This window comes from Cricetulus griseus, assembly GCF_003668045.3.
Source record: "Cricetulus griseus strain 17A/GY chromosome 1 unlocalized genomic scaffold, alternate assembly CriGri-PICRH-1.0 chr1_0, whole genome shotgun sequence".
Taxonomy (NCBI): Eukaryota; Metazoa; Chordata; class Mammalia; order Rodentia; family Cricetidae; genus Cricetulus; species Cricetulus griseus.
In genome coordinates, this window is record NW_023276806.1 from 256,100,816 (window position 1) to 256,125,587 (window position 24,772).

At 49.2% G+C, this 24,772-nt stretch overlaps 2 protein-coding genes across 3 annotated transcripts; one reads left to right on the forward strand and one right to left on the reverse strand.

Annotated features, from left to right (window-relative positions):
• The first annotated feature begins 35 nt into the window (after positions 1 to 35).
• Positions 36 to 1,888, forward strand: Mea1 (male-enhanced antigen 1). Of its 2 annotated transcripts, none has more exons than XM_027389170.2 (4): positions 36 to 193; positions 657 to 937; positions 1,016 to 1,118; positions 1,507 to 1,888. In XM_027389170.2, the coding sequence occupies exons 2-4, from the start codon at positions 668 to 670 to the stop codon at positions 1,656 to 1,658; spliced, it is 525 nt and encodes a 174-aa protein (XP_027244971.1). In that variant the 5' UTR covers positions 36 to 193; positions 657 to 667; the 3' UTR covers positions 1,659 to 1,888. The 2 variants fall into 2 exon arrangements, with proteins under 2 accessions (XP_027244971.1, XP_027244970.2); XM_027389169.2 differs by having other exon boundaries at positions 51 to 164.
• Positions 1,781 to 23,903, reverse strand: Ppp2r5d (protein phosphatase 2 regulatory subunit B'delta). Its single transcript, XM_027389163.2, has 16 exons — positions 23,741 to 23,903; positions 19,064 to 19,141; positions 6,795 to 6,987; positions 6,373 to 6,572; positions 6,176 to 6,286; positions 5,916 to 6,008; positions 5,415 to 5,545; positions 5,233 to 5,292; positions 5,033 to 5,141; positions 4,818 to 4,871; positions 4,284 to 4,454; positions 4,067 to 4,194; positions 3,406 to 3,507; positions 3,255 to 3,327; positions 3,026 to 3,142; positions 1,781 to 2,901 (listed from the first exon to the last, which is right to left on the reverse strand). Exons 1-16 carry the CDS (start codon positions 23,765 to 23,767, stop codon positions 2,764 to 2,766), a joined length of 1,785 nt encoding a protein of 594 aa, XP_027244964.1. The 5' UTR covers positions 23,768 to 23,903; the 3' UTR covers positions 1,781 to 2,763.
• Positions 23,904 to 24,772: the final 869 nt, after the last annotated feature.

The following is a 24,772-nucleotide window of genomic DNA, read 5'->3' on the forward strand; positions in this document are numbered from 1 at the left end:
AGAATACGGCGCTCTCCCGAGGGTCACTGGGTAATGTTGTTCTTTGTGGTCCGGGCAGGGGATGGCGGAGGCGGACTTCTCGTCCTCGCTTGCGTCAGTCTTGGGCACGGGGCGGGGCTGGAGGACTAAGAGCCGCAGCGCGTCCTGCCCCGCCGGAAGTGAAGGTGCGGGTCCGGCTGTGGGCTCTGAGAGGGTGAGGCGCGAGCAAACACCAACGCCAAGAGTCAGTGGGGGCGGGTAGGGGACGCTGCAGCCGGGGGCCATTGAAGGGCTTTCTTTAGGCGGTACTGCGGTGGCCCAGAGAGAAGGGATGAGGGGCGGGGACGCGCGATCGTGGGTAGTCCGGCGACCTGCAGTTGCCAAGCCCGGGAGGGGCGTGACGGGAGAAGGCGAGGTTCTGGATACGGTCTCTTCGGAAGCGGTGAAGCCCTCCGGTTGTCTGTTTATTCAGGAATCGGGAGAATTAAAGACTGGTGGGCTCGAGTTCAATATGAGAACCCAGACTTAAGGCGGGGAGGCACAAGGGATGGGAGAAGGTAGGAAGATGCTCTGAGAGAGGGAAGTGGGTTTTATGAATGTAAAAGGACACTGCAAATCGTGGGATGAAAGCGGACTTGGTTTCATCCAATCCCTATCCCGCCTTTCTGTCCTTGCAGCCCCTGCCCGGATGGCAGCAGTAGTTCTAGGGGGAGACACCATGGGCCCTGAACGTATCTTCCCCAATCAATCTGAGGACTTAGGGCCACATCAGGGTCCTACAGAAGGAACTGGGGATTGGAGCAGTGAAGAACCTGAGGAAGAGCAGGAGGAAATAGGAGCAGGCCCAGCAGGCTACTCCTACCAGCCCCTCAATCAAGACCCTGAACAGGAAGAGGTGGAGCTGGCACCGGTGGGTGACGGAGAGGATGGAGCTGCTGACATCCAAGACCGGATCCAGGTAGGGTGGAGGGATTGTTCCAAAGAGGGTGAAACAGCGCACCAAAACCTGGATGCAAATGACCTCCTGTTTCTGCAGGCCCTGGGGCTTCATTTGCCAGACCCCCCATTAGAGAGTGAGGATGAAGATGAGGAGGGAGCTGCAGCATTGAGCAGCCACAGCTCTATCCCCATGGACCCAGGTAAAAAAGCTCATTCTTTCATTTGGGAATACCCGTGAAGGAAACCAGTAAGAAGTTTCAAAGAACCACCTTACTCTTAAAAAGAAGGCGCGGTGGTGGCACATGCCTTTAATCTCAGCACTCGGGAGGCAGAGGTATGCGGATCTCTGTGAGTTCGAGACCAGCCTGGTCTCCAAAGCCACAGAGAACCGTCTCGAAAAACCAAAGGGGGGGAAAAAAGTTTGTTAACAGATTTCAGACTTCAGAATCTAGGTGAAATGCTACTTAGCTAGACTTGGCAATAATGTGGAATTGGTGATTCCAGAGTCAGGGGTCCTGTGTTGATTCAAGGAATAGGGAGAAGTGGTCCCTTATGTCTTCCCTAACCAGCCTGTGGCTATGCTTTCAGAACACGTGGAGCTGGTGAAAAGGACGATGGCTGGAGTAAGCCTGCCTGCACCAGGGGTCCCTGCCTGGGCTCGGGAGATATCGGATGCTCAGTGGGAAGATGTAGTACAGAAAGCCCTCCAAGCCCGGCAGGCATCCCCTGCCTGGAAGTAACCACACGGAGAGCTGCCCCGTCTCCTCCCTACATTGCAAGCCGGGACCAGCACAGGACTAACACAACTCTGGTTTTAACACCCACCTTCCCATGTCCCTTTCCACATCAAGGCAAATCAGACTCTCAGAGACCCACTTTATTCAGTTCTGTACATATGGGGACATTGGCCCGAGCCCAACCCACCTTAGCATGTATCATTCTGTGGAGAATAAAGCACCCTATGTACACAGCCAGAAGCCACACTGCCTGTGCCCCTGAAACCTGGTCCAGCCCTCCCCAGTCCTTGCTTTTCTGAGTGCCCAAAGGGTACAGGTGATGGCCTGCCCAGCATCAGCATAAGCAAGGAAAGAAATAGGTGCTGCAGGAGCCATGCCTGGGGCACTGCTCCTACTTCCTTCTCCATAGCTGAAAGCAGTCAGCCACCGGGTGGTCCCTTCCATGTTTGTTATCCCAGGACTGCTGCTTGCCATAGAGGGGCCAGGTAGATGGTTCATTCTCCCCACCTTGGTCCACTGGGCCTATATTCATCTAGTGTCCATAACATACATTTCTGACCTCTGTGTTGTCATGGTTAGGTGGAGGATAAAAGGAACACACCACCACCAACCCCTGCCTGCATAATGCTAGGGCTAGGGGCCTATTTGTGCTGCTGGGGGTCGGTTCTCCAGCTCTTCACTCCAAGGGCCAATGGAGCTTGATGTAACTTTGGTGACAATCTCCTGCTTTACCCTGCATGGGAGAGGAGAGACACCTCATTTTGATGAGGATGAAGGGGAGGGAGGAGCATGTGATTCCCCTGTGTTTGTGTTTCTCACAACAGTTTCAGGTAGCTGTGGGGTGGGGAGCAGGGGGACAGGCACCCCCAGGTTGTCTGAGCACTGAGCACTCAGTGCTCAGCCTGTCTGTACTAGCCACAGGGAGGCATGAACACATTTAGGGGAGAAGAGGGAGCGCTCTGGGCATCCCTGCTTCCAGTGCCTGCATCCTCTAGAGTAGCCAGAGAGGTGCTGTTTTGCCCCAGGTCAGCCAATAAGGAGCAGAGGGTGGAGGGCTGGGCTGCGTCCCAGGGCTGGGTGGGCTGTAACCCTGTGGGAAGGGGAAAGGTCAGAGAGCCTCCTGGCTAGCAGTCAGGAACTCCTCTGCCCTCTTGTGTGCCTCTAGTGCCTTGATGGTATACACGTCCTGTGGCAGCTCTGACTTCCTCCGAAGCAGCACTTTCTCCTTCTTGATGTCCTTTAGCATCTGTGTGTGGACAGGGAGAAGGCAAGAAATAGTGACTAGTTCCCAAGAAGTTCAGTTTTCTCCTGTTTGGTTCTGCTGTCCTGTGATTGCCATCCTAACCTGACCCTTGACCTAGTTCTCTCACCTGCACTGCCTCTGTTTCCACTGTCCTCTTCAGAAGCTGGATGTCCTCTGCTGTGGGGGTCTCTGTCTCCATGGAGTACACGGGGGGCAGTGGTGGAGGAGCTCGGAACATAGGGTACTGAGAGGGCAAGGCATGGACAAATGGTGAGCACTTCAAAGCCTGTTTGCCTCATTCTTCTTCCACAGTATCTCCCCTCTAAAAGGACAAGGCAGTGCCATAAAAGCCTCACCTGGGGATTGAGCCGTGCCAGCTCCTCAATCTTCTGCCACATTTCCTCTCTTTCCTTCATTCGGAACCGGCCCCTGTGGGAGGGAACAGTAGGTTGGGATTGGGGACAGTGAGCTGGAGGTAGAAGGTCCCAATCCTTATAGGAGACTCACTTCTGCTTCTCTGCCTTGTACTGTTGTGTACAGTCATCAAACAGCTTCTGGTTCATCTCCATGAAGAGCTTCAGGGCATTGTAGATGAGTCCATGGATTGTCCTACCACCCAGAGAAAGATGGTGTGCAAGAGGCCTGAGCCTGCCATCAGTGCCACAGCCCCAATTTGCTTGTTTTCGAGTGTCTGCCAAAAGCTTTTCCATTTCCTATTCCTTTCACAGAGTTCTACACTGTAGAAGCAGCTAACTCTTTACTAAATCATATATGGCCTGAGAGCATTTGATGGTCCTTATTACTAATCCTGGCCCCACATCCTAAACCTTGCTTGGCTCATGCTCCGTGGCTTCCCAGTAAAGACGGTCAGCACCACACTACACTTGCCTTCTGCAGGAAAGTCTGTCTACAAAAGCATGCCACATAGTTCCTTCCAGCCTAGGTCTCCCAGTCTGTGGTATGAAACAGGTCAGCTACTTGGCACTGCAAGGATGTTTCATTAGCACCTTTTCTTGCCAGTCCACCTGTCAAGGACCTACTTAGTAATACTTGGTGAGCACCAGCTCTGCTTGCTGAGTGGCCAGGTGAAATCCCTGTCTCTTGAGTTGTACACCCTCAGAGTTTTGAATACCCAGATCCCACCACCAGCCCAAACTCGGTGCCCTACTTGTTCCAGTGGCTTTTGGAGTTCCTATAGAGTGCAGGAAACATGATAGGGAGGACTCGGGCAGCATTGTCACTGATCAGGCTCATGATGTACTCATTATTCCAGTAGTAGAGGGCACGCTCTGCCACCTGGCAAGGAGAAGTGACATTCAGTGGGCACTCCCTGCAGTCCTCAAGGCCTGCTCTGCCGTGTCTGGGAGATACGGTTCTGGTCTTACCTGGAAATGGGGACTGGAGACACACTTGGCAAGCTGGCGGAAGAGGGGCTCCATCACTTTGCTGAACTCTGAGGGCTCAATGACATCCAGAATCTCCTCTAGCTCATTCAGAAACATCACTTCCTTGGGGCTGTGGGTCTTAGGCCAAAATTTGAGAAGCCCCACAATCACCTGTGAAGAAGTGAGGATAAAACTGCTAACAATGCTCAGTTCTCTGGGAAGCTTTTCTATTGCCTTGTCCCATGCCACCCTCAGCTAACCACATGGCTTCTCTGACTTGGGTCAGTCTCCTGAGTATATAGGTTTTGATTCCCTTGAAAGGAAGCCACATGCTCAGTCCTCCTGAGCGTACACTTACAGTGTTACTCAGTAGTTACAGACCGGAGCTAGGGTTTCTTGCTCAGTCATAAAGTTCTTGTCTGATAGGTACAAGGCCCTAGGTTTGACAGCCAGTGCCACAAATGACAGAAACAAAACCAACAGGTATAGATGGGCAAGCACTGCTGATGACTGGGACCCCAGAAAGGAAATTACCGGCTCAGTAAGACTGCTCTCCTTCTCCAGGAACTGTACCACACAGTATGCCAACTGCAAAAGGTTGAGGATGGAAGTGAAAATGCAGTTCTCAGAAGGCCTCAGCACTCAGTGACAAATGAGATCCCAGAATGGAAGGGGAGGTGTGGAGGATTACCACCACTCTTCTGGGTCAGCAGGGAGCCCTTCCCTCCCCTGTCTCTGATGCAGCTCACCTGAGGGTGGTATACACTCAGGGACTTGACCTTGTGAAGTGGAAGCAGGACACGGATGAGAAACATCTTGTGCTCTTCCTTAAGGGGCAAGGCAAAGCCATTGATGATGCTAGAAGCCAAGGGGTGTTTTTAGGACCAAAGGCTTATACAGTGTGCCCTCCCCCAGCATTCAGTGGCATCTGCACTCCCCACTCACTCACCTGCCCAGGATCTCCAGGAGCTCAGCAATCCCATTATGATGTTCAGTCTCATAAATGAACCTAAGGAAAGATGACTCTCTTGACGCCACTCCTCCAGCGTTGTGTGGTCTTCCCTGCCTTCCTGTTCCCATCCCACCATGGCAGGGCATGCTATGCTCCCAAGCCTGGGCTCATTGCCTCACCTGTAGAAGATGTGGTTGATCTGCCTACGAATATATGCCCGGAGCCCCAAAAACTTGCCATAGATGCGATGTAAAATGGTCTTAAGAAAATCCCGCTCTCTGGGGTCCTCACTATCAAATAGGTCCAGGAGCTAGGAGCAGAAGGTTAGGAAAGGCAGAGAATGAACCAGCAGCCCAGGGAAGGCAATGGCCTGGGGTCACAAGGTTCTAGCCAGGAGAAATCGCAAAGCTCTCTGGGGAGTGGGATGGGGCCTCTGAAAAGCAGAGTGAATTTATTATATAGCTCATTCAATGTGCTATCTGCATATGCATATCCACCCCACTGAGTGAAGACAGGCACTTCGTTCTTTTTTTTCCCAATTACACTGGAAGTTTCTTCGGGAGCCTTGTACTGGACACAGCTGAACTCCCAGTGTATCAAAATAAGGGAAAGGAGCAGGCAGGACACAGGTCCAGCATGTGGGGCTACAGTTCATGGGAACGCAGGGACGGCAGACTCACTGCAAGTACAAACTTCTGGTCAATGTACTTCTTGGCTATGTTTGGCTGGAAATCTGGAGACTCCAAGAAACGTAAGAAGAACTCATAAACGAGCTGTGGAGGAGAAGGAGCTTCGCTGAGACCCAAGGCCTGGAGGGCACCCTCCTACTGCAGTCCCGAATGACTCTGTGTCCTACAGGCCTGGAGGGCGCCCTCTTACTGCAGTCCCGAATGACCCTGTGTCCTACAGCCAGACCCATCCTGTCCCTTTGCCCTGGTACCTGGAGATGTGGCCAGGCAGCTTCCAAGGTAGGCTCATCTTCCTCAGGGTCAAACTCGGCTCCTGTGGGATTCGATGAAGGTGGCAGCGTCCGGAAGAGATTCACTGAAAACTGAGGGTGAGCCCAACTTAGAACACTGCCTGGGCTTCCTCAGGGGATCTCATCCCTCCCCCCTTGTATCCTTCCCCTATGCCCACCATGGTGACAGCCTCAGGGTAGATGGCCTCAGTGACAACATCACGGCTGTGGGTGATATACTCCACCATCTCATTGAGTCCTGCCCGCTTCACCTCTTTGAACTTGAGGTCACTGAGTGGGTCTGACACAAAGTCAAAGAGGACACAGCACTGGCGTAGCTTCTGTATAAAGAGCTCCTCGCGCTCCTGAGTTGGCGAATCTGTGGAGGTCTCAGCGGTCAGGTGTGCCCCATCATTCTTCATGCACGTCCCATTGCCTTTGCAGATTTTCCCTTCTCCCCCTGCCACCACTCTGCACCCTGGCACCTTGTCACAGTTGAACCCCCATGTCTATGGAACACCCTTTCCCCAAAGATAGACTCCTAAACCAATCTTCATGGCCCCCAAGCCCAGTTCATCAGTCCCTGTCTGTCTGTGAATACCTTTCAAGGCAGGAAGCTTTTGTAGCTCCCTGTTCTTGCTGAGGTTGAAGCGGGAGGAGCTTTGCCGTCGTTCTTTCTTGACGATCTGGGGCCCCCCTGAGTACTTGATTTTGCTGAGCTGGGTTTGGGGTGGTGTGCTGTTGCTGGGACGCTTGTTGGATGATGGTGTCTGAGGCTGGGGCTGGGGCTGGACCTGGACATAAAAGTAATTTGTTACGGGCATTGGTGGCGCACACCTTTAATCCCAGCATTCAGGAGGCAGAGGCAGGTGGATCTCTGTGAGTTCAAGGCCAGCCTGGTCTCCAGAGCGAGTGCCAGGATAGGCTCCAAAGCTACACAGAGAAACCCTGTCTCGAAAAACCGAAAAAAAAGTAATTTGTTGAAGCCAGCTCTCCAAGAGATGTTACCTACCCAGCCCTGACCATCCATCCCTAGCCTCTTCACACTTGTAGAGTGGTAGTAAGCTGTCCCTGCCAGGTAGGCCAGGGACAGAGATAACTATGGTTATAGCTGCAGAATTCAACGGCCAAGAAGTCCTACCGTCCTACCTATGTATCCACAGCCTTCAAAGTGTTCACATCATAAGGAGGCAAAAGTGACTGGGTGGTGACAGAAATCAGAAAAGTAGAGAAAAGTAATTCTTGGGGCCAAGGATCTAGCTTAGTGGTAGAGCGCTTGCCTAGTATGTGCAAAGCTGAATTCAGTCGGGAGTGGGGGCAGTAGGGGAGTGGATTTCAACCCTAGCTTCAGGAGTTGACTGAGAGGGGGTATGGATATGTAAATATGAGTAATTAAAAATAATACATTTTTTTTAAAAAGTTGACTGAGGGACAACCGAGGCATCTTCTGGACAATGGAAACACTATGTCTTGAGGACATCTGGGAGGTAGCACAGTGTGCGACATACAATTCATTGAGTACTCTAAGATGACTAAATCTTCTATACCCTTCAGTTACAAAGGAAAAGAAATTCATTCTTAAGTCTTAGCAGCTTACCAGCAACTTAGTTTAACAAAAATCCTAGCTGGGCAGTAGTGGCACATACCTCTAATCCCAGTACTTGGGAGGCAGAAGCATGTGGATCTCTCAAAGCCAACCTGGCCTACATACCAAGCTCCAGGCCAGTGAGACTTGCATAGTGAGATCTTGTCTCAAACAAACAAAAGGTGAATACTGGCCTGGAGAGATGGTACAGCAGTTAAGAGCACTGGCTGCTCTTCCAGAGAACCCCAGTTTGATGCCCAGCACCCACATAACAGCCTACAAATGCTTGCAACTCCAGTTCCAGATCTAATGCCCTCTTCTGGCCTCCAAGGACACCAAAAATACCTATGGTACACACACACACACACACACACACACATATATAGGCAGGCAAAACACCCATACACATAAAAGTAATAAATCTTTTTTGTTTATTTGGGTTTCCAGACAGGGTTTACCTGTATATCCCTGGCTATCCTCCCTAAAAATAATAAATCTTAAAACAAAACAAAACTGGGTATTATGCACACCTGGCAATTCCTGAATTTGGATGGAGGCAATGAGAGGACTGCACAGTAAGGCCCTGTCGAAACAACAACAAACCCCACTAAACTGAGTGACCTTGGTGGCTCACACCTGTGTTTCAGCTATTCTAAGGCTAAGAGGAGGAGGCCTGAGCAACTGAGGGAGACTGACTCAGGTTAAGAGGTGCAGGCACAGAGCTGCACAGCAGAGTATTTGCCTAGCCCTAGGTTCAATCCCCAGAATAGCAACTAAATAATTAATCCTGTGAAGCCTGTGTTCTATGTAGATACAAGAGAATGAAAGGCAACAGAGTCGGCTCAGGCAGGTTGGTGGGTCCAGCATGGTTCATTACCACTGTGGTCATCTGGCTCTCTGCTTCAAACAACCCTAGAGAACTGGTTTGACTCAGGTAACACAGGAAGGGGACAGACTATATACTATATAATCTTACATCGCCTGTGGAGACCAGCAATGAGCTAGTGTCATTCCAGACAACGAAAGGTGTGCTGGACTCTGGGATCTCCCTTTGTTCATTCAGGGAGGGCTCACGCCTTGAGGGAGAAAGGGAGATCAGTAGTTGGTGAGCATGTAGACTCTCCCACCCCACTTGTATCTCACTTCCCTGCCTGAGAACAACCAAACTCTCATCTGTAAAGCTTAACGTTCAAGAACACACTAAAAGCCAGGCGTAGTGGCGCACACCTTTAGTCCCAGCACTCAAGAGGCAGAGGCAGGTGGATCTCTGAGTTCAAGGCCAGTCTGGTCTATAGAATGAGTTCCAGGACAGCCAGGGCTACACAAAGAAACCCTGTTTTGGAAACAAACAGAATACATTAAGCCTAGCATGTCGGCTTATAGCTGCATTAATCCTAGTATTTAGGAGGCTGAGGTAACAGAATGGCCATGAGTTCCAAGCTAAGAGTGAGACCCTGTTTCCAAAACAACAGCAAAACTACTGGGATGGCAGAGATGGCTCAGTGGTTAAGAGTACTTACTGCTCTTTTTTTTTATTTATTTATTTTAATTTTAGGTACATTTGTGTTTCGCCTGTATAAGGGTATCAGATCCCCTGGAACAGGAGTTACAGACTGTTGTGAGCTGCCATGTGTATGCTGGGAATTGAGCACGGGTACTCTGTAAGTGCCCTTAACTGCTGAGCCATCTCTCCAGCCCCCAAAGAGTACTTACTGTTCTTAATCTCTGATACAGAGCACCGGAGTTTAGAACTCAGCACCAACATCAGGCAGCTCACAAATGCCTGCTACTCTAGTTCCAAAGGTCTGAAGCTCTCATTCTAGCCTTGGGAACCTATACATACATATGTATACATACATGAGGAAGCACACACACACACAAAACCTTTTAAAAAGGAAAAGAAAAAGTCAATCACCAAATAAACTCCCTGGGCTGAACTATCTAGATTCAGCCCCTGGCTCTGGAACTTTCTAGCAGAGTACACAGCTTCTTTGGGTCTCTGTGTCCTCATCTGTAAAATCAGGTTGGCAACACTGCCCGGCTTATAGGACTACAGTATGAATGGAAGCGTGGAGTGCCTGGCACACACAACTGCTTTGTAAGTGTCTGCTGTTCTTGCTGCTACTGCACCTGTAATCATTTTTATTTCTATACCTGGGTCCTGGAAATGCACCCTGGAGCTGGGCGTTGGTGGCGCACGCCTTTAATCCCAGCACTCAGGAGGCAGATACAGGCAGTTCTCTGTGAGTTTGAGGCCAGCCTGGTCTCCAGAGCGAGTGCCAGGAAAAGATCCAAAGCCACAGAGAAACCCTGTCTCGAAAAACCAAAAAAAAAAAAAAAGAAAAGAAAAAAAAAAAAGGAAGGAAGGAAGGAAGGAAGGAAGGAAGGAAGGAAGGAAGGAAGAAAGAAAGAAATGCACCCTGGAAATGCCTCCCCAAACCAACTTGCTCAAATGTGCCTTTGAGTCCAATGTCCCCTTTGAAAAAGCAGAGACCAGGAAGGTACTGGATCTTTCAGGGAATCACACCTCTTCCAAAAAGTTGAATCAGCTCATTGTGGCCCTAGGTGCTCACCTCAGCCTCCTTTATCTGTCTGTCTGTTCCACTGCCTCCAAAGTGATAACTCTTCCTTAGTCTATTTATGTGGCATTTCCTTCAACTAGAGCAGCGGTTCTCAACCTTCCCAATGCTGAGACTCTATAAAGTCTCAGTTCCGCACATTGTGGTGACCCTCAACCATAAAATTATTTTCACTGCAGTTTCATAACTATAATTTTGCTACTGCTACTGTTATGAATCATAATGTAAATATCTGCAGAATATCTGATATGTGGCCCCTTCAAAAGGGTTGTTCTAATGCCCCAGGGGGTCTTGAGACCCACATGGTGAGAACCAGTGGACTAGACAATGAATTTCTTGAAAGCCAGGGCCCTGGTTTGTATCCCTCTGGGTACTCCCAGAAGTAGCCTCTATCATGGATGTTTGGTTGAACAGGAACCAAGCCTCCTCCTGCAAGCCTCTCCCTATAGGCTTCTCCTACAGCCCTCCTCTCTGCAGGCCTATCTCCATAGAAGTCCTTAGAGCAGTGGCTGGGGGTCACCACAACATGAGGAACTTTTTATTAATATTAAAGAGTCGCAGCATCAGGAAGGTTGAGAACCACTGTCTTAGAGCATGTCTGTATAGCAGCAGCAGCAGCAGCAGCAGAGTAGAGAGGAAGGGAAGTTAGCTAGATCAGCCAGTGGTGGTGGAGCACACCTTCAATTCCAGCACTCATGGCAGGAGGATCTCTGAGAGTTTGAGGCCAGCCTGGTCTATATAGTGAGTTCCATCTAGAGCTACATAGTGAGACTCTATCTCACAGAAAAGGAAAAAAAAAGTTAGCTAGATCAGTAATTTCCCAACCTTTGTCCAAGTAGGGTTTCAAGAGAACACAGAGTTGTCTGGATTAAAAATAAAATGTCCAGGGCTGGAGAGATGGCTCAGTGATTAAGAGCACTTGCTGCTCTTTAAGAGGACCCAGATTCAGTTCCCAGAACCCACATGGCAGCTCACAAGTATCTGTAACTCCATATTCAGGGGATTCAACTCCCTCACACAGACATACATGCAGGCAAAACACCAATGTACATAGATAAATAAATAAATCATTAAAAAAAAATGTCATGGTGGCATTCCAAATTCAAGGCCAGCCTGATCTACAGAGCAAGTTCCAGGACAGCCAGGAACACAGAATACACAGAGAAACCCCATCTTGAAAAACAAAACAAAATAATTTGATGCCCAAGGGGCCCTTCGACACTAAGACTGCATTGCTGAATGCTGGCATGGCTGGAAAGCAACTGAGGGGCTGTCTGCTTCATCTCACTCAGGCACTGCAGTGTTTTGTTTTGTTTTGTTTTGTTTTGTATGTGCATGTATATGTGTGATATATGATGTGTAGGTAAATGTTCATGTGTGTCATTGCGCATATGGGTGTCAGATGACAACAACCAGGTTGTTGCTTCTTGCCATCCATCTTGTTTGAGGCAGGGTCTCTTCTTCACTGGTACAAATGCCAGGCTAGGTGGCCTGTGAGCTTCCAAGAATTCTGTCTTCACCTCCCAGTTTGCTGTAGGTTCACTGGCATTACCAGTGTGTGCACCTCATGGGCCTTTACATGGTTCTAAGACTAGAATTCTATGCTTGTGTGTTAAGTGCTCATCTACTGAACCATAACCCTAGCCCCCAGTTCTAGTTTTGTAAGGGCCATTGGTAGGTCCCCCAAATACAGGAAACATCTGAGACAGTCAGCCCATCTAGTAAAGTCCCCGATGACCAGGGCCCAGTGAGGCCATCTCCTGTTGGTCTACCCTTCATCTGCTTGTTGGATGTCCTCCAGCTCCTTCTAATGGGTCTCCACTGTCCTTGGGTGGGTAGGGGGCAAGCAAGCCCCTCTAGAACTGAAGCCACCATGAGGGTAGCCGACAAAGGCAACCCAGCCATTCTGTCTCCCAGCTGTACTTTGTCCTGTCTAGTCCTTCTGAGACTCCATAGAGATTGGAAAGACTTTCTAAACAGATCTACACCCACCCAGGAAGCCTTCCTGTACCCAGGACTCCTGCCTCCACCTCCCAAGTGCATACACCACCACACTGTTGATGTGCCGCTGGGCACAGAACCCAGGGCTGTGTGTATTCTGGGCAGGCACTCTACCAGCTGAGCTACATCCCGAGCCCTTACTATTGTGTTTTAGTATTGTAGCCGAACGGTGGTGACACACACCTTTAGTCCCAGCATTTGGGAGGCAGAAGCAGGCAAGTCTCTGTCAATTGGAGGCCAGCCTGGTCTTAGTGAGTTCCAGGACAGCCTCCAAAACAATACAGAGAAACCCTGTCTAAAAAAACCAAAATTAATTGCAAAATGCATAGATAGAACCAAGCATGATGGTTCACACCCATAACTCCAGCACCCAAGAGACAAAATCAAAAATATCACTGCAGGTTGAAGCCAACCTTGACTACACAGCAAGACTCTGGTGCAAAATACAATTAACAAGGGCTAGCAAGGTGGCTCAGTGGGTAAAGGCACTTGCTCCCAAGACAGACAACCTGAGGTCAATCCCCAGGACCCAAATGTTAGAAGGACAGAATCAACTCCCACCAAGCTGTCCCATGACAGCTGTGCAAACACACAATAAATATACAAATAAATGTGTACAAAAAAAGACAGGCCAGGCAGTGGTGGTACACACTTTTAATCCCAGCACTCAGGAGGCAGAGGCAGGTGGATCTCTGTGAATTTGAGGCCAGCATGGTCTACAGAGTGAATGCCAGGACAGCATTCACTGTACACAGAGAAACCCTGTCTCAAAAAATCAAAAAACAAAACAAAACAAAAAACCCAGGAACCGCAAAGGCACCTTGTCCCACTGTCACACTCAGAGCTCCATCTAGTCCTGTTTAATCCTCCCATCCTTCCTTTCTTCTCTAGACACCCGCCAAGCATTAAAGAGGGAAAGGTGACTAGGACATGGCCCTGGCTGTCAAAGAGCCAGAGACTAGACAAGGGAAATACCAGAGCAAGACCACAAAGGCTATGGAAACAAAGAGCAGTGGGTTACAAATTGCCTGTAAGAATTATGGAAAACATCTCTCAAGAGATGACTTTTTTAAAAAAAGATTTATTTTTAAATTATGGGGTGTGTTTATGTGTAGCTGGAATTGTGGTGGTTGTGAGACACCCACATAGACACTAAGATTCTAACTCAGGTCCTCTGCAGGATCAGCAGGGCTCTTAACCACTGATCCATCTCTTCAGTCCCTCAACGGGTGTGTTTTGATATAGCTCTTAAAGGATAAATGTGAGTTTAGTAGAAAAAAAAGAGAGAGAGGGGAAAATACAGCAGTCCAGAGCAGTGGAGCTGCACACAGGAGGCCACATTTCAGGCAGGGGAGCTCTCTGTTTTAGGCAATGACTTCCACTGGGACAATAACCAGGGCAGATGCTAGAACAAAGTGAGGCCAGCTCAGAATCGCTATGGATGTTGGATTTTAACTGTAGGAGATTCCAAAATTAATTTTATGTTGTTTGTAAACAGGGTTCCATATTATAGCCCAAGCCGGGCTGGACCTTTAATGTGTAGACCAGGCTAGCCTTGAATTCATAGCAATCATCCTGGCTCAACCTTCCAAGTGCTAGGATACGGGCACGAATGAGCACACCTGGCTCAAATTAGACTTTAGTGAGGTTTGAGGGTTTTGGTTTTGGCTTTTTTTTTTTTTTTTTTTTTTTTTTTTTTTTTTTTTGAGACAGGGTTTTCTCTGTATAGCTTTGAAGTCTGTCTTAGCATTGAGAGCACCTGCCTCTACCTCCCAGGTGCTGGGATTAAAGGTGTGTGCACCAGTGTTCAGCCTGGTGGGTTGTTTTTATTTTCTTTTGTTTTGAGACAGGATCGCTCTGTGTAGCCCTGGCTGGCCTAGAACACACAATGTAGAGCATGCTAGCCTTGAACTCACAGAGATCTGCCTGCCTCTTGGTCTGGAGTACTTGAATTATTGTTGTGGGTCACCACACCCAGCTCAAATTGGTTTTGAAATAGAGAACTTGGCTGAGGATACAGCTCAGTGGTAAAACATATGCTTTGCTTAAGTGACACCCTGGTTCAGTCCCCAGTACTGCAAAGAGAAAAGGAGAAGACTACAAAACCAAAAAGGTCTGACAACCATGCCGTGGAGCTGAGGCTGGGGAGACAGGGCTGTGTCTTCCTCTCTGCACCCCTGTATCCCTGCATCCAGAACAAGCCAGCAGGTGCTCAAGAATCCATCTTTTCCAAGTCAGACGGAAAAGAGCCTTAAATGCTCTTTAAGGACACAGAGAGTCTCACCTGGCCTCTCAAAGCCCCTTTCTACCCTAGGACCCTCTTTTAGATTCTCTGAGACAGTGCTTCATTTAGCCTATGAATCCCAGCTCTGCCATTTGTTCACAGAGTAATGCCGTTCACTCTGAGCCTCCAGTTCATCTGTAAAATAGGGGTGATCCTAGGGGAATGCAGTGACAGTTAGATATGCATGCAAAGTATTAGTGTCTGGCACAACATATTCGGGTTGAGCAGTGTCCCACCCAAATCTGTGTCCACCCTAAATCTTTGAATGTGACTTTCCTGGGAGCGGGGTCTTTACAGATATACGTAATCAAGTGAAAATGAGCATTACTAGGTGGGATAGGATATCCCTAATGATTTGTGGCCCTCTTAGAGGGAGATTCAGAGATGAAGACGAACAGGGAGAGCGCTGTGGGAGGGGAGGGGAGGGGAGGAGCTGAGGTGATCTACAAGACAAGGAGGGCCAAGGACTGTCAAAGGCCACCAGGGAGGCACACAACAAACCTTTCCCTAGAACCTTAGACAGGACTGGGGTGATGGCTCGCACAGTAATGTGCTTGCTATGTAATTGTGGTGAATGGCTTGGGATCCCCAGGACACACATAAAAGCCAGGTGGCATGGCGGCACACCTGCAATCCCCAGAAACCAGAAGCACAGACAGAAGCCCTAGACCGGTGGTTCTCAACCTTCCTAATGCTGCGACCCTTTAGCACAGCTCCTCATGTTCTGGTGACCTCCAACTATAAAATTATTTCATTGCTACTTCGTAACTGTGATTTTGTTACTGTTAAGAATCCTAATGTAAGTCGGGCAGCAGATCTCTGTGAGTTCGAGGCCAGCCTGGTCTCCAGAGCGAGTGCCAGGATAGGCTCCAAAGCTACACAGAGAAACCCTGTCTCGAAAACCAAAAAAAAAAACAAACAAAACAAAAAAAAAAAGAATCCTAATGTAAATATCTGACATGCTGGATATGTGGTATGAGATCCCTGTGAAAGGGTCATTTGAGGGGTAGAGACCCACAGGTTGAAAACCACTGAACGACTGCCCTAGGGCAAGCTGGCTAGTCTGACTCAATATATAAAGGCCACAGAGATTGAAAAAGACATCAAAATAAAGATGAGGAGCAAATGAAGGACATCTGATGTCAGACTCAGACTTCTACACACATGTGCAAACTCAGGCACCTCCACACATATGAACACACATATACACACACTTGCAGACACCACATACACATATATATACAAAAATTAAAAGTAAACTGAAAACATTTTAAATCTAAATAAAAGACACCAATGAGATGGTTCAGAGGGTAAAGGGCACTTGCCACTGTGCCTGATGACCTCAGTTCAATCCCTGAGTCTACATGGTGGATAGAGAACCATCCTCTGACTTCCACTGGTAGAGCTTGGCACACTCACACATACACTAAATAAAAACAAACAAATAAATGTAGTGAGTCAAAATTTGAGACCTGGTCTCAAAAATGTAAACCAGGCTGGTCTTGAACTCACAGAGATCTGCCCCTGCCTTTTCTTTTTCTTTTTTTTTTTTTAAATATTTTATTTATTTACTATGTATTCAACATTCTGCTTCCAGGTATATCTGCACACTAGAAGAGGGCACCAGATATCGTAACGGGTGGTTGGGAGCCACCATGTGGTTGCTGGGAATTGAACTCAGGACCTCTGGAAGAGCAGTCAGTGCTCTTAACCTCTGAGCCATCTCTCCAGCCCCTGCCCCTGCCTTTTCAATTGCTCGGATTAAAGGGAGAACAACCAACCTGTCACAAATTTTTAAATTCTAAATAAAGGAACCTCAGAGGCTGGAAAGATGTCACAGAGGCTCTTGAAGAGGAACCAGAGTTCAGTTCCCGGCACCCACAACAGCAGCTCACAGCAGCTCACTCCAGCCACAGGGATACTACAGGGACACAACACTTCCATCTGGACTCTGCAGGTACCTATATACATGTGCACATAGCCACACACAGAAATTTAAAATAACAACAACAACAACAAAGAGATCCCAGGTCATGTCTTTTTTGTTTGTTTGTTTTTTGTTTTTCAAGACAGGGTTTCTCTGTGGCTTTGGAGGCTGTCCTGGAACTAGCTCTTGTAGACCAGGCTGGCCTCCAACTCACAGAGATCTGCCTACCTCTGCCTCCCGAGTGCTGGGACTAAAGGCCTGTGCCATCACCGCCCAGCTAGGCCATGTCTTTTATGCTACCCTGACTTCAGACTTCTAGCCTCCATAACTGTAGGAAAATTAATTTCAGCTGTTCAAGGCCACCTATATATGGTAATCTGTTTGGCTGCTTTGATAAACCAATACAAAATAACTTCTCAATAAAGTAAATGTTAGCTGCTACAATTATTAGGATTATTTGAAAAATACTTTCTGGCAAGTGCGTAACATAGTTAAGAGTTGGCCAGAGAAGCTCAAAATTCTATACTAGAAAAAGGTGTGCAGGAGAGATGTGGTGAACAGCATTAAAACCATGGTCTCAGGGCCGGAGAGATGGCGATTCAGCAGTGTAGGGCACTGGCAGCTGTTCAGTGGACCCAGGCTTGATGCACGGCACCCACACAGCTGCTCACAACCACCTGCAACTCCTGTTGGGGGACCTAATGCCCCTCTTCTGGCCTCCACGGATACTAGGCATGACCATGGTGCACAGACATACATGTAGGCAAAACATCCATACACATAAAAATAAAATTAAAAAAAACACATAAAAAGAAAAAAAAGACCATGGCCTCCCAACCTGGTCCCCAATTTTCTTGGCATCTGTCTGCCATCCATACAAGAGCACCTTCTGAAAAGTCATGAAGAAAAATTCCTGTCGCTACCTCATATAGATAAGCCCGGGGAAGCTTTTCATAAAATAGAGCCCAGGGTGAATGTGACACCCTCCGTTTCTAGAGATACTAAGACCATGTCCCTGACCTGGAGAAACCACAGCAGCAGACCTTAGTACACTCCTGACTTCATTCCCCATTCAGTGAGTGAGTTCTCACTCATTCACTAGTCCACTCTTCACTCACTACAACATTCAAATGTGGGTGCCCACACTGGGCCAGGCAAGTAAGATCCTCCAGAAGCTCCCATACCAATACACAGTGAGCTCACCAGGAACTGTTTAACTACAGTTGTGAAGTGCAGCCAAGGGACTGAGGGACAAAACAGCAACTCACAGGGAGGGGACCTGGCCATGCCCTGGGGATGGAGGTGAGTGGTCAAGACAGGCTTCTCTAAGCAGATAATAACCAGGGTGCCTAATAACTACAAGAATGTTAGTGAGGAGGGCCTCTAAGTGTTCTTCCTCTCCCTTTAAGTCCTGACTCTGAGTCTCTCTTGGCGTTTTTAATACTGGTCAATAACTCAACTATTTTCCAGTTTCTCTTTAGAAGGGACAGGAACAACAAGTAGCCTGGAAAATCTAAATCAATAGTTAACCAAAACACTTGTCAATCTCCTTTCTCAGGGAAGGCCCAAGACCACCCAGTAACTAAGACTTCTGCTTCCTAACAGTTTAGAGCAGCAAAGAGCAGGAAGGAAAAGGCAGAGAGAATGACAGCAGCTCCCACACATTCACAAGACTGTTCAGCAAACAAAGCACACCACTGACTGTCCCCAGATGTTCAAGGGCATCCCTGAATTTCCCCAAGCCCCTCTACTCTCTGGCTATCTTGTTTGCCTGTTTATTGCTTTATAGCCCTAGATTGCTGAGCTGTGCTGACCTCTGTTCATAACTGTCCTTTGGTCACACTGAGACCAACAGCAGTGGACCCAGCCCTGCACAACTCAGGGACACCAAGTATCCCCAGCCCCTGCCCCACCCAGATCCATACCAAAGTAACTTGTCATCCCATGAAGCATTTGTGGACTTTGCCCCTTTTCTCCAGGACCACAAATCTCCCAGCACCCCCAACCCCTTTTTGAGTCAGGGTCTTGCTATGTCATACAGTCTAGCTCCAAACTTGTGATCATCAACTTCCCAAATGATGAACTTACAGACATGCCTAAATGGACCTCACTTCTTTCCATGGTTTTTACCCCAAGAAAGACATCCTTACAACATACACTTGAACATGCTGGAAATTAAACCCAAGGCCTTAAGCATACTAAGCATGGGACCACTACTGGCCATACCCCCATTCACTGAGAAGGGAGTTACCAACACTAAAAAGTGCAGGCAGAAAACAACTTCCATGAGAATCTAAGGAACTTGAAAGAATTAGAGTACCTATTTGTTCCATACCAGCCAATTCCTGTCCAAAAGTAGTTTAGATTTACTCTCCCATCTAGGCTGTAGAAGCCTTTGCCTGTGTAACTGTCTCCCTCAGACTCTTGCCCCCAGCCATCAAGGAGCTGCAGCTAGCACCTGTACTGGAACCAGGACCATGTGTGTATCTTTTACCTCATCTGCGTTCTCCCCTCCACCATCTTTGCTCGAGCTGCTGGGCTTGGCTGTGCCTTTGGCAAGCTTGGGAGGTTCCTGCAGGGAGAAGATGGAATTAGGGTTAGTAAAGACCAGGAGAAAGGAGAGGCCTTGCCTGAATCTCTAAAATCTTTTTATTTTTTATTTTTTTTAGTAGTGGGGATCAAACCAAGGGCCTTATCTATGCTACCAAACACTCTACCACTGAGCTGTATCTCTGACCACCCCCCCTTCTTTGTTTTAACTACGAACTATCCAGCTGATTCAATTAAAACCTACTGTATCAGCTGGGCATGGTAGTGTAAGCCTTTCTTCCCAGAACTCAGGAGGCAGGAGCAGGTAGATATCTGAGTTCAAGGTCAGCCTGGTCTACAGAGCAAGTTCCTGGGCAGCTAGAGCTACACAGAGAAACCCTGTCTTAAAAAAACCAAAAATAAATTTAAAAAAAATCCTACTATATTGACCGTGGGACACACAAAGGAGACTGAGCCCCTCTAAGGACTTTAGATTCTGGTTAGGAAGCCAACCTCAATGTAATGATTAAGCATGACAGCAGTCTTCATCTGTCTCCTCGCCAGGCTAGTGAATGGGTTAGGGTTAGGAAGCCTCAGTCAGGAAGAACTAAGGTGAGACAGTTTACTGGAATAGCATCTGAGCAGCCTGATCAGAGGTGCCAAAGTCTTCCACGCAGAAACCACCTCTCTCCCCTCAGGGCCATCCAGAAAGACCCAGAGGCTTCTGTTTAGATGTCATGAGCAGCAGCCAAAAGAGAGGGTGCTGTAGGTATTTAACAGGATGCTAACAGTTAGAAGGGTTCTGCCCAAGAGCGCCTCGGGCAACAAACAGTGGCCGAGAGATGGAGGTGAAGTCCTGAATTGTTAACAAACTGTGAGCATCAATCTAAAGGTTCCCTTGGGAACCTGGCAACTGGCTCAGAGCCCTGTCCAGCCATCTCTTCCCATGCTCTGGGCCAAAACAAAAGCAACCACACAGGGACAGGATGGGGAGAATGTGAAAGACTTGAGGATGCAGCTCTGACTGCAAGCTCAACACAAATCAATGCTGTGGTGTCCACTGCAGGCCTTGGGAACTTCCACCCACTTAACAGACCTACGTGGAGTCTTGGCCCCCACAGAACCAAGCTAGTGGGTCTAGTTTGGTCATGAGCATGAGCCTGTGAAGGAGCAACAAGAAATCCTTACTTGTAAAGAGAAATGCAGCCCATTCTAGCAGTGTATTCAAAGGCTCAGCCTAAAGTGCAACAGCTGCAGGAACCGGGATAGTTAACAATAGAAGGGAGAAGGGTGGGGGAGCAAGATGAAGCTTAACCGGCAGAGGGAGGGCTGCCATGTGTACTAAAGACACAATCTATCCTCATGGACCCAGAGGAACAAGAGAAATGGGCTGACACTGACACTGAAAGAGGATAGACTGAGGCCAACAAGGGTGGATTTTCTCACAGTGTCGTAAGGAAACAGATTGCCCAGTGAAGCTGAAAGCTCCCAGGCCTGAGCATCTGAGCAGAGGCTGGGTGACCTCCTCTGAGATGTGTCTCAAAAGGATTCAAGCCTTAGATGAGAGCTGGATTGGAGGACCTTGGAAATCACTTCCAGCTCTGAGAGTCTGCAATTCAACACCAGCCAAGCCCCTCAGCAAGAAGTGTTAAATCAAATGATTGTGACTATGGGGGCAAACGGATCTCAGGGAGAAGAGAGTTCTGTGTGGGCTGGAACAGGGGGGAGGCTTCCCGGGGGTGGAGAGGAAAACCATTCTCAGATGGGGAGTGGCTTGGTGCTGTGCAAGGGGAAGGGGCTTCTTCGGGCTGAGCACTCTCCCCCTGCCTACTCACAGGGCTGGCCACACTGGCTCTTGTCAATTGCTCACAGCAAGTGGTAGAGGAAAAAAAAAAAAAAAAAAGAGGTGCAGCCATGACACCACAGCAAAGTGACTGACAGCACACAACAGACACAAGCCCTCCAACAAAGCTGACCTGTCTTCACGCAAGTCTGGTCTCTACACTTCATCATACGCTGCTTACTTTTCTTGTCCCCTCCACCCACCTTATGGCACTGCACGACGTCTGAGAAACATCTCAGGCAATGTGCCTGATTTCAGCTGCCTTGGTGTGTGGGTGTGAGTGGGTGTAGGGGAACAGGGCCCACAAGCCTGCTGAAGAACAGGTGAAGCACACACACTGTGGCCCGGCCCAGCTGTCACATGATGTGAGGCACTGGGGTTTAAAGCCAGTGCCGTGTTTGAGCTCAACTCTTACCAGTTATTCGAGAATGAGGAGGTAACTAGCCTCTGGTCCTCACTATCCTCACAACAATAGGAGCCACTTCCCTTAGCCCAGTCTGGCACATAAACTCCCAATGCTGGTTAAGTCTATTGTCGTGAATAAGTTAGCAGGAGGGAGCAGGATACTTCATGTAGGAAAATAGAAAGACCCAAATCCAACCTCAGAAGAGAATAGTGCAAATCTCCACAGACTGACTCAGCACCTACCTACTGTGTGCAAGGAGATGCCAAACCTCAACAGTTTAGTGACTACCTCAAGGAGGAAGACAAGACTTGTCTACAATTCATTTGTACCCAGGGCTGAACAGAGAGTCTGTAAATGAAGGCTCAGGCCGACGTCACAGAGGAAACGGTGAAGGATAGCGAGCACTGGGACCACAGAGATAAAGGAGAATGGGGACAGGTGATGATGGATGAGCAATAAGGAGCCTCCACCCACCTGTCTTTGTGCCTTCATCCTGGTACACCCGAGTCACATTGTTATCTCTCTCTCCCCCTCAGAACTTTAAGGAGGCCAGTGTAGGAGATTAATCTCATAAAGGGTTCCATGCCTGCTTCCATGGATCCCAATCCTCCCAACACCCTTTCTCAACCAAATCCCTCATGGCTTATAATCATCCAGTAGGCAAAGGCTTTCTACAGATGGGACAGGATCTGATCCACAGACAAAAAACTACAGACAGATAAGAATCTGACCCATCAGTTTCCAGCTTAGCTATCTTGAATGTGCAGTTTCTATGGATGAATGACCCAAACCATCTTGGCAAACCCACTCCCAAGGACGGGACTGGGTAGGACCCACAACTCTGCTCAGCTCACCACCTTAGAAGTTCAGCACCTAGGATACCATTACCAGCTCTATGCTCTAAATCTCAGTCTCTGAGAAGTTATGGTGACAACCCATAATCAGAGCTACCTGGCAAATCCACGACAGCCCCAGGATAAAGAGTTTGATTGATAAGGTGAGGAGGTAGCACCACAACTCAACTGGGGGACAATGAATGCAATCAACCTCTGGGATCTTCAGGGGAGTGGACCACACTACCAGGCCAGAACCAGCCCCAAGAGAAGGAAAGCTGGGGGAGGCTTATCCCTAGCATCCTGGGATAAGTCTGTACCTCAGAGGAACCACACCTGAGTCAGATCTCAGCAACAGCAGGAAACAAAGGGTAGGGATGAAGGATATAGGTAAAGGCAGTATGCAGACGGAAGAAAATGAAAGAAGGCAACAGCAACCAAGGGCCTGTGGGGCTGGGAGTGTAGCTCAGTGGTACTGCACATGCTTAGCAATTTGCAAGACCCTAGGTTTGATCTCTATGCAAATAAAGAAATGGCTTGTGTAAGGGCATTATGACAAAGTACGAATGTCCAGGGGTGGCTGGGCTGCAGAGTAAGAAAACTAAACAGAACCCGCAGATTCCTGCTTTAATATAACTCAAGAAGGAGAGAAATCCAGCACAGGTGCAAAAAAAAAAAAAAAAAAAAGGAAATGCAAAGGTTATCCTAAGGGATAAGGGGGGGGGGGGAGCCTGTTGGTTTAGGGTGACCATAGAAGCCAGATGATACCAGTTAGGCACTTGCACAGAAGAGCCCTCCAAGTCGGGAGACCTAATATTGCAGCTGGGCCTCCAGCAGGATGTGTGACCTTGGACAAGTCCCTTCTCTTGACTCAGCCTCAGTCTCCTCATCTGTACCACTAGGGACTATAATGCATGTGCTCAAAAGCTGCCTTCCAGCACCGACGTTCTGGGGTTCCATCAACAGAAGGAAGGGCTCAGTCCTGACTTACAAGTTTGTGTGTAAAGGAAGACTCGAGGGAGGGGCCTAGGCCAGATTTGGGCGGAGGAGAGAAAAAGCAGAGCGGTTCTAGGTCAGGGGCTTGTCGTGGAGGGAGAAGGGACTGTGCAGAACTGTGAAGAGGCCGTTTTATAGGCTAGTGAGGAGAGGAGGGAAGGGGCTGCACAGGGCGGGGGTGGGGGTAGTACTGGAGGAAGATGCAGTCTTAGATGAGGGCTGTCCCAAACCCGTGGGGGATCGGGGACAGAGGAAGGCGGGGAGAAAAAGCAAGGGAGTGAGCTGGGAGTGGAGCAGATCTGGAGGGGGCCAGGGGTAGGAGCAAAGAGGAAGGGAAAAGAGATAGGTGGGGGGAATCTGTCCGGGGCAAAGAAGGAGAGCTGTCCCAGCTGCTGCACGGGCTGGGGGTGCTGCCAGACATGCGGCCCAAGGGCTGGCTCCGGGAGTGCTGCGGGGGGCCGGACCGGAGGGTCAGTCTCAGGCTGTCCCGGGCCTGCCTCGGGCCCCTCCCAGAGCTCCACGCAGGCCCCGCGGCGGAGGCGCAAGGGCAAAGGCCACGCTCACCTTATCCTTCTTCAGTTTATAGGGCATCTCGGCCGGTCCACACCCGGCCCGGCTCCTGCGGCCCCGCTCCGGCTCCGGCTCTGCTCGGCCGCACTCGGCCCGCTCGGCGTCTCTTCGCCACCGCCTGCGCGCTGCGCCCGGGCCGAGCGGTGGCTGCGCCTCCAATTGGCCCTAACTCTTACAAACCTGCCTGACAACCAGGCGCCGCCTCCTCGGATTGGTCATTGGAGCCAAGCTGCTTCCCTTTTTTCTCATTGGAAAGAAAGAGTACAAACCGCCAGGGTTCGGCTCCCAGAATTGGCTGGAGGGGAAGGTCCCGCCCTAGAGAGGGTCGGGCTTCGTGAAGAAGGCGGGGCCACGGGGAAACCCGAGCTTGGCTGGCAATGCTGCTCTCCAGCGTCACCTGTGCGTCGTCCTCTGCTATTCTTCATTCCTTGGAGCTCTGCTCCTTCCCTCCAGAAGTGGCTCTCACGTTTTCCCCTGCTCTGCTACCTGCCCTGCCTCGTCCGAACTCTAGGAAAGAGGCCCTAACAGGAAAGGGCACCTTTCTTCTCTTCACAGGAGTTTAAGTAGCTCAAATTGCACACGTCCATTTGATAGAGAAGACTCCCAAGGGTCCTCCTGAGCATTCAGCAAGTCTGTCCTAGTTCACAGCTGCAAGGGAGCAGAGCGGAAGCCTATCCGCGGTGGAATCCGACTGAAATAAAATGAGAACACCTGGTTTGCTGCAGCTTCAAGAAGTGGGTCCCGGTATCTACTGCAAGGATGCCGGCCGGGCTCGGTAAACCAGCTGCATTTGAGCCACTAAGAATGAAGTGGAAAAGTAGCCTCATCTTTCAGTGTCCTAAAAAACCTATCCCGTCCTTACCTGTGCCGCTGCCGCACCCAAGCTGGTGTTCTAGTGGGTAAGACTGGGTTCTTGCCCTCAGGGAGTTCCCACTCTGCCGAGGTACACAGACTTGTATAAGAGATGATTAAAATACAATGCCATAAATTACACAAACCTCAGAGTGGCATGGAGGAATATATTTG

Excerpts from the sequence above, each read along its gene's own strand:
- Mea1 (XM_027389169.2), top strand. The coding sequence starts at position 62 with ATGGCGGAGGCGGACTTCTCGTCCTCGCTTGCGTCAGTCTTGGGCACG. Across the intron at positions 165-656 it reads CTGCCCCGCCGGAAGTGAAG|CCCCTGCCCGGATGGCAGCA; the intron begins GTGCGGGTCCGG and ends CTGTCCTTGCAG. Across the intron at positions 938-1,015 it reads ACATCCAAGACCGGATCCAG|GCCCTGGGGCTTCATTTGCC; the intron begins GTAGGGTGGAGG and ends CTGTTTCTGCAG.
- Ppp2r5d (XM_027389163.2), bottom strand. The coding sequence starts at position 23,767 with ATGCCCTATAAACTGAAGAAGGATAAG. Across the intron at positions 6,573-6,794 it reads AAAGCTTCCTGCCTTGAAAG|ATTCGCCAACTCAGGAGCGC; the intron begins GTATTCACAGAC and ends AGACCTCCACAG. Across the intron at positions 4,195-4,283 it reads TCTCCAGTCCCCATTTCCAG|GTGGCAGAGCGTGCCCTCTA; the intron begins GTAAGACCAGAA and ends TCTCCTTGCCAG.